Raw genomic sequence first — 12,084 nt, 5'->3', positions numbered from 1 at the left:
AACATAGGTTTTATATTTCATTTCAGAGTTAAATATATTTTTAAGAATACCAAACAAAAAATTGTATTTATATGAAGTATGTACTTAATGGAGTATATGTAGCAATTTTATAATGTTATAGGTATAAATTAAATTATTTCAGATTTCCGAAAAATGAAGTTCTTCGGAAATTGTGGATTGATGCAGTCGGGCGGGAGAGCTGGGTGCCATCTAAATATTCATTACTGTGTGGGAAGCATTTCTCGGAAAGTGACGTTAAATGAGTGTTAAAGTTAAATGAGAGTTAAAAAAAGTGAGTTAAATAGATAAAATATTGTAATTAACTATATAATCAAATTTTCAACATACCTACCTGTATTTTGTCTCTAATAGGTTTGTATAAACAAGTAATTTTATACACAATATGTCAAAAACGAACCCATGTTATATTTTTATTTCATAAAATATTTTCAAAATGCACATGTGTAAATAGGTAGGTAATATAATATTTTTTTTTTGTTTGTAATTAACTGTAATTATTTGTGTTTTTTATTTAACCGTTTTATCTAAACAATAATGCTATGTTATTTTATATAGAACAATATGTAAAAACAAGACCATATTTCTTATTCCAATATTTAACCATTTGCTATTAACTGATTTGTGTATAATTTTTCGTAATATTATTGTGTTTTTTGTGTTATTAAAAATAAAATACTTACATCCATTTGCATTATTTTTTCTTACCCTGAATCCTTATAAAGTTTTTATTGCGGGAACTTTTTATAATGAAAATACGTTTATCATAAATTGGTTGTAAGCTTGTGTTGATAAAAAAAATACTCAGTGGGGCGTTTTTATGTCCAAGTATGGCCCATTTGCAGCAAAGTGTACCTAATTTCAGAGAAGTAGAACTTTCTCTCACAAAACGAGAACACGCTGACATTTGTGTGCTACCTCTGGGGGAGGAGTCCAATCTCTTTGGAAAAATCAAATTTTGAATTAAAATTTTAGCCTTAAATAATATAGTTTTCCGGTGCGGGACATTCATATCAAAACAAATGTTGATAAATAATGAAGCAATGCATATATCTGAGAGGAATAGAACAATTCTGATAAGAATATGAACTTGTAAGACCCAAGGTGTGGAATCAGCTTAGAGAGGCCTTCATCCAGCAGTGGATTGACACAGGTTGATAACGATAATGTCGATATAAATGGGTACCTAGGTAAATAAAATCACAAATTTTGATAAATATACCAATTTATATCACCAAAAAGCGTAGAATCCAGTTGGCATAACCTTCATCCAACAGTGGATTAATCCGGGTTGATGATGATAATGACGATATGAATAGGTAGATATGATAGGTATCAGAAATTTTGATAAATATAGCGATTCATAATATGACCAAGAGTATTATGCTCAAATCACATTGGCAGATTGCGTCTGGCCCGATCGTCAGCCACGATTGCCAAAATTTATTATCTATGGTTTTCCGGGATCGTGAGCGATCGTGAGCAAATTGGAACAAACTCTTTTTCCGTCTGTCATGATCCATTCATTAGCAAGCGAAGATTGCCGAGAACATACGAAAATATTCGAACACACGCCCGCTATGTTTGACAGCTGAGTTTTGACGTAAAATTGCGCGGCTAAACCGTTCAGTGTAGCCACCAATCTAACGAAGAAATAGTTTTCGGTCAACCTATATTTTTAATAATAGCAACACTATGTTTATTTTAAACCAATCAAAAGCAAGGACCAACGCGATCGAATCATTGCGTGTAATTGCAAATAGTGTAAAGACGTTGGTCACGACGGTCGGCGTTGATCGTTGGATCTAGTTGGATCTGCACATCTAGAATCATATTGGGATTAACTTTCATCGAGCAGTGGATTGATCCAGGTTGGTGAAATAAATAATAAAATAATATCACGATGTTACATTTTAAGGTTTTGGGAATATAATTTTTGAGACGATATTATGAATTAATTCGCATTTAAAATCTCTCCGATCCGATAAGAATAGTTTGTCAAAAACGCATTTTAATTTTAAAATCGTTCATATGGATGATATTAAACCAGTGTTGCAAGTAAGTGAATTTTTTTCCCAATCGATTTCTCTGTCATTAAAGTCACGTATCGTGTCGGAAAGCTATAGGGATACATTACAAGATTTGAAAATAAGGAAAAACCGTGTCTCTCATACTGTACTCCGGGATCCGAATTTAGAACATTTCGGCAATGCATGTTTTTTTTAAACCGGACATGACGAATAAGGCACACAATCGCTCGCCAAACCGGAAAAAGTCATAGGATAATAATATAATATAGGAGATTATAAATCACTAACTCAAGATAGTTACTTTCAATCTGTCCTACAAATGTTCTTCACGCCAACTACTGTCAAACAAGGTCTTCTTGTCAACGTGTTAAAATTGTGAACTAATAAGGCCCTCCCAAGGCCTGAACAAAAACGATGCATGAGTGCGAGTGAGAAAGTATTCGGCACCCTTATAATCTCTGAGACACGCGCTAGAGTAAGATAAAAGGTCTACATGTGTGTGAGTTAGTTTCCAAAAGTGTTGCCGGCAAATCGTGGCGAATCGCTTCACTTAGCGTCGATAACCTGCGAGCTTGTGTTGCTAAAATTGCTATTTTTTGTGTTAAACATAAAGTCAGTGGTAAATATTTTTATTTAATTAAGTAGAAAAGATGGTTCTGTGTGTTGTATTAAAATATGGTAGCCTTACCGATAAATAAGAAGATGGTATTACATTTCATAGGTAAGTTAATATATGTTCGTGATAATTTATTTGTATATTCTTATATATTTTAATATCAGTGACCAAGTGTTTCTTTAAAATAACTTAAATTATGGATATCTTTATCTAATGGTTGCATTTTGACCGCTTAAAAATACTATATAACGTAAAAAAATAGAAAATTATATTTTAATTCTGAGCGTCTAGTGCGAGCACTAGCGAAATGGTCTATGGTCTCGAGCATTTGTAGACGAATGCGTTCGCTCGCCCACAAACCAAACGCATGGCACGTGGCTTCATTTAGCAATGCAACGGGTGGCGTCTATATGTATCTATAGTCTATGGGCCCTCCTGTTCTTAACCGCACTTAGACTGCAACGACTTCCGGTTATCGATGATTTGTCCACCTATTAAAACTGTAAACTAACAAGCCCCTCCTATTTAGTCATACTTCGACTCAAGCGACTTCCGGATATTGCCTAGATCTTCTTGTCGGACAGTAGATTCTGGCATGATCTAGGAAGACTCCAAAAGAATGTTGAGTGATTGCCGTGTGTTGTCCATGTGGTCAACTAAGGAGCAGACGTAGACTAAGAAGAAGAAAACACTGACTAGGTACCAATCTAGGTACATAATATTACAGATTTTGTAAAATTTTCAGTGTTTAATTTTTGTATAAACGGTTGTAAAATAATATGGCAGACAATAACAATTCAATATTTTTATTTAGGCAGGACAGTAAAAAATAGGTGTTTCCTTATAATTAGTATAAATAAATTCCTTGGAATGGATCATTGAGCATAATTAATTATTAATGGGATAAGTACGTGGTATAATAAATAAATAATTACATAGGAGGTATTAGGTATTAATAATTTTGTTTGAATAAAAATCTGTTTTGCCGGATTCCTGATTATTATTAATAATTGAAGGATATCATTGAGGAAATTACAATAAAAACCATCAACCTAATGTTTGTCTACAATAGGTTTATTCAATAAAAATAATATTGACAGAACAACATGGCTAAAAAAGGAAAAAAAACACAGATATAACAAACAAAATGGCTCATTTTGTTTGCACTGGCCGTTAGTCATAAATCAGGAACGTGTTTTAAGATCCAAGGAACGTAGTATGATGTTCTCGTGAAGACATCGGGATAGCCAACGGCGCATGGAACTCCAAAAGAAGCAATTCCCACCAACGAGTTGTCTTTTACGAGTGGCCCACCAGAATCACCCTGTAAAATTTTAAATTTGATATCTTTCAGTTTTGTCTTTACCTTTTAACGGTGGATACTTATTTTGAATACCAAAATAATCTTGTGATATACCTAGGTACTTAATAAATTTGTATAAATTTACTTATAATATTATTATGTCATAATTATAACAATATTGTCGTACAAGACTGAAAATGGATTCTGTACTCCATTGATTGTGAGAAATAATTGATGGTGTTGAGAGCAGGGTATTAATTTAGAAACATACTGATACCAGATGGAAATCTCCCACAGGAGACTACCTCAAAGGGCGGACCGAACCATCATATTTCCCAAAATACCACAGCCTACGTCCACTCTTCGCGGTGATCGCAACCCTCGGCCGAGCGGAACCTGTCTCCTTGAAATTCAAATTCGTCAGAATCCCGCCAAAACAGACGCGGCCTACCGATAGCGCCGCCACCGGTCAATTTGTCGGTAAAACAGGGAGGTTCGCGATCGAGAGCGGGATGACGCCGAATCTGATGGTTGAACACGCGCGAAAAGCTCCTTCTTCGATTGGCCGCCGGACAGCGAGCATCATCTCTGCTCGCCTCGGACGCGAAGCCAAGATACATATCCCGCCAAAAGGACCGCGTCGGCAGACTTCTTAAGCATCTCCAGGAAATAAAGGACCACATCGGCAGCACGCCAAGCCGCAAGCCCCGATCCTATCTCCCATCGGACAGCGAGCATCGCCTCGGATGCCAAGCATCAGCAGCTAGGACGCAAAGAAGCCACGTTTGCAGCCCGCCAATTACCGACCGACCGCCATGACAATAACATGTAACGACTTACAATAAACCAGCCTTGACCAAATACCCCGTGCGTTTCTGTCCCCCACCCCCGCTTTGACCTTGACGTTATCACGGCCTGCCATCTCCGCTTCAGAGCGCGCAGAAGGCCGGTGATAATACTTTAGTCAATATGTGAAAATTGCGTATGGTAGCGCTGGTTTAACCATGAACTATACATTGTCTATGATGAGCTAGATAAATTTATATAATATATTATCCAAAGACTCCCGCTGGGTCGGGCATGTATAAACGATGAACAATACATCAATGTTGAAGCGTTAAATGTCAACATACCTGGAAAAATTACAAAACGAGGAGAGGCCACGTCTTCTGTGGGTGGATGGAGTTAAAAATAGCCTCCAGACTCACACCACGTTCAACTGGCATTCATGGGCAAGAGATTAATAGATGGTGGAGAGTAATCTTGGAGGAGGTCTACCGCACTGGGATGCAGTGCCATTAAAAATAATAATGCAATATATAAGATTTTAGAATATTATTATTTGTTATTCTTGTGGTTAGTTTATTTCATTAGTTGTGGTTTTTTTTAATTATTTATTTATGCTTACGAATGCAGAATCACATAATAATTACATTCTCTAAATGCACATTATTATAATACTGAAATATATCAGATATTTTTCTGTCGTTAAAATCAGATTTCAACAGTAAATAATAATTAACAATAGGTTTTATTGAGATCATGCACAAATACAGCATAATTGTTCTTATCTGACAATATGATATCCAATATAAAGATATATCTAAATATTATTATTAACAAAAAGTCTTACGCGGCAAGATCCCTGTCCGACAGCGTTGAAAGTGCATATCTGCGAGTAGTAGAGTGGCCTAATTTTTCGGTAAGCAAATTGACATATAGCCATGTCTAATAATTTCAGGTCTATTGTCTGAAGTTGCGATGTTGAATTCCCAGAGCTCTGAAAAAATGTCAAGCAATATAAATATTTTTTCTTAAATTTAAATTAATCTTTTTATCTAACGACTTTAATGGTTGTTTTTTAACGTAACAGATTCTTGGGTTTCCACCGCGTGTACTTCTTTTCCTCGATGTTTCGGGCTCGTTGCAGAGGCCATTATCAAGAGGTATGTGTTATGATGAAGTTTAGTGTAGTTGTATGAATGGAAACATCGCTCTCAGAATGCCAAAAGGGATCCGATTAGCTAAGAGCAAACGTTGCTCAGAGGAATGTGTCAATCGTTAAGACCAGAGATACCGGATCGAATATTGGATTTTGCTGACAGTGCCGGAAGCCATGACGTGTTAAACCGCATAACCCATCATCCCTATCAATATTTTCAGGGTTTCTATGGATTTCGATGGCCTACTTTACCAATCATACGAAATATCCTTTATATTGTATACAATGTTTGCCCTTACACTACACTTCATCATTACACAATATATTATCTCTTGATAATGGCCTCTGCAATGAGAATCGACGATGATTTCATAATAACATATTATAATGTTTTTCTTGCTAAATTAACTGTTTATAATAATTCAGAAATGCGAACATGATAATATTGAGTCATTGTTATTGCAAGAATATTACTTGTCCGATCGTGGAAGAATGCAAGTAGCACAACTTTGTGCAATAAAATATATTATTAATTAATTTATAACGTGATTTCATAATGCAAACAGAGTCATTTTTCCATGAATTGTTTACCAGGGCATGAACTCTGCATCGGTCATGCAGTAAACAATGACATGCATCTTCAGATCGTTCGCCTTAAGCTAACATAGCATTTCTTTTGTCTCAAATCACTATAAAAACCAAGGGAGCGAGAGACCTAATAACACAAGTGGTCAAATCATTCTAACATCCAGTCGAATCCACGATCTAACGATTAGTAATTTTCTCACGTCGCATCTCCGTAATTATTAACTGTAAAAATCACTTAAATATCATAGTACGTGTCTGTATAAAAACTGTATCATTTATGGTTAAGGGAAATATATTGGGTCTTACTTTATCACGCACAATCCTTCTATTCATTGGAATCAATCTACCCCCATCCACTCCTTTACGATAAGCCCAAAACGTCGAGAAAAGAAGTGGAAACTCAAGAATTTATTCCTCTTATTAACACTTATTCCAACAATCTTTTTCCACCTTGAAAAATCCTGTGCTGATCTTGATGCTTCAGCGTTAGTCCAATCGTTTTCATGATGATGCATACGCCGAGGCAACCTTCTTCCTTTAACTGATTAGAATATTCTAAAATAATTTAAACTACACAGGTAAAAGATTCAGTTTATTTTAAATTTGTTTTCTTACCGACTGAGTTCCAAAACCAGTAAACGTCAAAGTCTCATTGTCGCTTATGAACTTGGTCAAGAGGGGCAACGGTTGGACAAATCTTGTCATACATATCGGTCGATCGGTTATCAAAATGGCGATGTCATTCACTTTGGTTGTCTGGTTGTGTTGTTCGTGTTTAATGATTTGCAATACATTATACTTCTGTCCTATATTTGAACTCAGGTCATTTACACCGACCACCGCATGTATGTTTTCAGGGTAGGCTCTGAAATCAAAGAACGTGGTTGAAAAGGAGAATACAAAAAGATTAGTTACATAATTATTTATTTTAATACAATAAAATATTATAGATGACACATTATTTCTATTAGTACTTAATACCAAGAGATGTCACTGTTTAAACTTGTTTCACAATTTAATGGCAGTAGGTATTTAAGTATGGATTATGAATCCAATTGAGGCGTCTAATTACAAAAAGCGACAAGTCCACAATTCAATATTTTCGGGAAACAACGTTTTTATGTTTCTAGCTTCAATTATTTGTTTTAACTTGAGATTTTTTTTTCTCTTGTATTCTATGTCAAAATTAGAACCAAATGGCAATTTGTTTTAGCCGATAAACTCTTAAATGTAATAAATATAGGCAAAATAAAATTGGACTTAGCGCTACTTGTACTTCACTTTTTAATTTATCCCGCATAAGGCACATATTTCCGCGGCACTATCATAAGTTTATCAGACGCTACAGCATGGGAGACGCCCTTTTCAATATTGAACGTTCCCTTATTGGTTGACTTAAACACGCGCGAAATCAATGAAGCTTTAAATAATATGAAAAACGGACTTGGCGCTTTCTGTAATAAATCGAGACTTAAAATATTTTTTTTCGTAGGGTTCAATCAACACTATATCCTACAGATACAAGCGATTACATAATTATTAAGTATAATATTATGTTATCATTGAATAAATTGTTATTGCAAAACTCAAAATGAGTAAATTATATTTCCATAATATTCAATTGAGTGTTGTTTTTGTAGAATTTTTATTAAAACTTTTCATTTTTCACCAGTTGTTTAGTTAGCCATGAAGTGCATATAATTTCAGTTTGCCAAATCACATAAGAAGTAAACTTTACTTTATTCCCTAAAAATAGGAATGAATGTAAAACATAAATGCAAGTTTTATGTAATTCGGTACATATTGTCATATTGTTTAAGGGCGGACCTAAACGTTGTAGATAATCTATTTATATAATTTTGAAGCCTTATTATCCGTTATATTTATTTTAAACATTTGATGACTGAATGTAAAAAATCTTAACACCACTGCACATTTATGTACTCAAATATGACTATATTCTAAAACATTAGAGTGAGAGGTTTAAAAGAATACTATTTTATGTAATAAAAATACTTTATGCACTCACCAAATGTTTAAAATAAATATAAAGGATAATAAGGCTTCAAAATTATATAAATAGATTCTCTACAACGTTTAAGGTATGTCCAGGATCATGCTTTGAAAATAGAACAAAAGCTCCATTTTTACCTACGCTGAGCATGTCCCCCCCTTAAAATATATCAATAATATAACTAAACGTGAATGTAAATTATCAAATTGACTATAATATGGTAATATGGGCGTCCACAGAGTTGAGATTGAGATTAACAGAGTTGTAGTGCCTGTACACGTGCATAGATTAACTTGCAGCAATAGAGTGTACTTTAAACTATCGCGATAATAACTGTGTACATGTAAAAGTGCTGATTGTCTCGCAAATCTCATTCTTTTAGAGTAGGTTAGCAAGACACGATATTGTCATTTTATAGTACAATTTGACTGGTAGTGAAAATCGGTTAACCTCGAAATGAGTGCGATGTATGCTATGCGCGGTGTAGTTCGTTTTTTTACCAGCAGGTTTGCTACTGTCGTTCTACTGGGCAAGTGCAGATATTGCATGGCCCAATTGTCGCGTGAAAAGTCAGAAGCTTCTGAACTTTTTTGATTCATGCATGCAAACTTGCAATTTGCACGATAATACGTGTTTATATGTGCATTTTTTTGTTATGGCCGCGATAATACGTTCTGTCAGCAGTAAATCCATGCATGTGTAAACGGGGTATTACTTTCCGACTAACGTTTCTTTATCATAATTTTTTCGACCATTCATATGGGCCTCCACAGAGTAGAGGTTTGTATTAACAGATTTTGTTTTTAACGAGAAATGGATGTCAGCCACTTGTTCAACCTATTAGGTCCATACCCTGACTCACATACAAATTGAAAAACAATATGTGTACTTGCCAGACCCAGGATTCGAACCTGAGACCCACGGCATGATAGTCCAACGCTTAAACCGCGCGGCCACCGTGAGTCATCATAATTAATTAATATAATATTATGACTAATGACTGTAATACTTTGATTTTATATGAAGTATCTATAGGTATTAATTGGAGCATTGAGCGAGATTAGCCACCAATTGGAGAAGAAGATATAATGCTGAGCTCTACGGGCTGTACGAAGATTGCAGCAGAGTTCAATCAATTAAGATTGGGAGACTGCGATGGCTAGGTCATGTGCACCGTATGAGTGTCAATGAACCGGCAAAGAGAGTGATGTCCAGCAATCCAATAGGACGTAAAAGAAGAGGGAGGCCAAAGATTCGCTGGTTGGATGGAGCTGCCAGTGACTGCCGTATTCTGGGGGTACCAAATTGGAAAGCGGCCACACTGGATAGGGACAGGTGGAGGGAGCTGTTGGAGGAGGCCAGGACCCACACCGGGTTGTCGCGCCCCTGATGATGATGAGGTATTATTTTAAGCTACCTTTACAAATGAAAGGCAATTAGCTATGTGGGGCGTCTAATTCCAAAAAGCGATAAGTCCACATTTGGTCAAAATTGAGAAAAAAATATGCACGTATTCTTTGTATAATTTTACACAATATGTATTGATCTATAAATTCCAAAACGCGATATTACCCTACGAAAAAAAATATTTTAAGTCTCGATTTATTACAAAAAGCGCCAAGTCCGTGTTTCATATAATTTAAAGCTTGGTTGATTTCGCGCGTGCTTAAGTCAACCAATAAGGGAACGTTCAATATTGAAAAGGGCGTATCCCATGCTGTAGCATCTGGTAAACTCATAACAGTGCCATGAAAATATGTGCCTTATGCAGCATAAATTAAAAAGTGAGGTACAATTAGCGTTATGTCCAATTTTATTTTGCCTATATTTATTACATTTAAGAGTTTATCGACTAAAACAAATTGCCATTTGGTTCTAATTTCGACATAGAATACAACGAAAAAAATAATCTCACGTAAAAACAAATAATTGAAGCTTGAAACATAAAAACGTTGAAAATATTGAATTGTGGACTTGTCGCTTTTTGTAATTAGGCGACTCATAAAATTAATCAATGCTATGATGGATGAGTCAATGCACTAGGCACTACAAAGAGTTTGTAATACAGTGCAATCTCTTTGATCTAGACAGTGTTACTTATATTTCATAATAACTATATTATCAATATTATCAATCAACAAACATACTCGACGAAGCAATGAGCGGCTGAAAGAATGGCTATCTTGGATATGATGACCCCTCCGCACACATGGAAGCCGCTATTGTTCTGCAAAGAAACATGGTACGGTGCAGAAAGAACTGGTGCTGGTAATCCACCAACTATTCGGCGCTGTCCATCTGATAAACATTTTAAAACTGGATTACAATTCTGGTGAAAACAGTCTGATTTGTGCTTTCAACTTCATACGAACTGACTAGTTATTATTTATTCATTTAATTTTTTTAGTAATTAATTTGTATATTATCATATTTTGGCACACTGTCTACAATTTACAGTAATGTAGGTACTATTATATTAGGAAGCTGAGGATTGAACGAATATACATGCACTGAGGAGCAAATTGAATAAATCAATTTCAATGTTAAATATCCCTTTGTAGATAATAATTAGTATTGTTTTCGAACACTCTGTTTATACAGTATTGTTCTCAAATGAACCATTATAAGACTTCTAAGAAAAATTTTATGTTTATTAATTTTTTTAGCATTTGAAGGAGGACAAGCCAGGCTAATAGATATGTCGCTATGAAAATACTGACAACATTTTATAAACAGAAGTCCATGTAGGCCAGGGGTTCCCAACCTTTTTGTACTCTAGAGCACATTCTAAAATATCGGTAGGGTGGCGGGCACCACCTACTTTTAATCGACAAACTCCTTCCATAACTTCTCATTTTCCCATAATTTATTTTCTTATATTCATAATTTATTAATAAACAATAAACAAAAATGTTTCAAAATAATAAAACTATTATTCAAATTGCATACACAAAGAGAAATGTATTTACAAAACGTAAACAAAAAACACAAATACAAAGAAAACATTTCATAAAAAAATAGAATATCAATATGTCAATGTGATCTTTGGCATTGCATATCATTGGCCAGTGCCTCATAATTAGGATAGTATGACGATAATCCTGTTAGCAAACAATCATAAAGATGCTCATCGGTGAGTCGAGATCTTTATCTTGATTTTATTAAGTTCATGTTTGAAAACAATGATTCGCATAAATATGTCGAAACGAAAAATGATTCAATTTTATATGCCGCTTTTTTCAAAAATGGTAACTTTTCTCTATCCACTGTATTCAAGCAATGGTGGCCTTTTTAGAATTTTACACATGTCTAGTGAAAACAGTCTGTTATGCATTAGACTTGATTTTAGTTGACATATTTTTTTCTTTCTTACTTCAGATTTAAGTGGATAATTTACATCAATAGTGGCATGAATTATCGGAAAGTGTCATTCAACATTATGTTTTTTCGGCACTGCAATACTACTACCACACAACAAGAGACGCATTTATTTTTCACATTAAAGAAACAATATGATTCCTCTCAGTCAGTGTTAAAATTATAGGTTCGTTGTCTTTTACTCGGTCCACTCAT

At 34.8% G+C, this 12,084-nt stretch overlaps 1 protein-coding gene across 1 annotated transcript; it reads right to left on the bottom strand.

Annotated features, from left to right (window-relative positions):
* Positions 1 to 3,841: 3,841 nt before the first annotated feature.
* On the bottom strand, positions 3,842 to 12,084 carry LOC147073483 (chymotrypsin-2-like). The gene is made up of 5 exons (XM_085945657.1): positions 12,072 to 12,084; positions 10,655 to 10,809; positions 7,113 to 7,253; positions 5,601 to 5,639; positions 3,842 to 3,988 (listed from the first exon to the last, which is right to left on the bottom strand). The coding sequence occupies exons 1-5, from the start codon at positions 12,082 to 12,084 to the stop codon at positions 3,842 to 3,844; spliced, it is 495 nt and encodes a 164-aa protein (XP_085801783.1).

Source organism: Rhyacophila brunnea, unplaced genomic scaffold (assembly GCF_057557595.1).
Source record: "Rhyacophila brunnea isolate RB1 unplaced genomic scaffold, BYU_Rbru_1.0 scaffold_18, whole genome shotgun sequence".
NCBI classification, from domain to species: Eukaryota; Metazoa; Arthropoda; class Insecta; order Trichoptera; family Rhyacophilidae; genus Rhyacophila; species Rhyacophila brunnea.
Note: the sequence above shows the minus strand (reverse complement) of the source record. Positions and strands in the feature narration are given on the sequence as shown.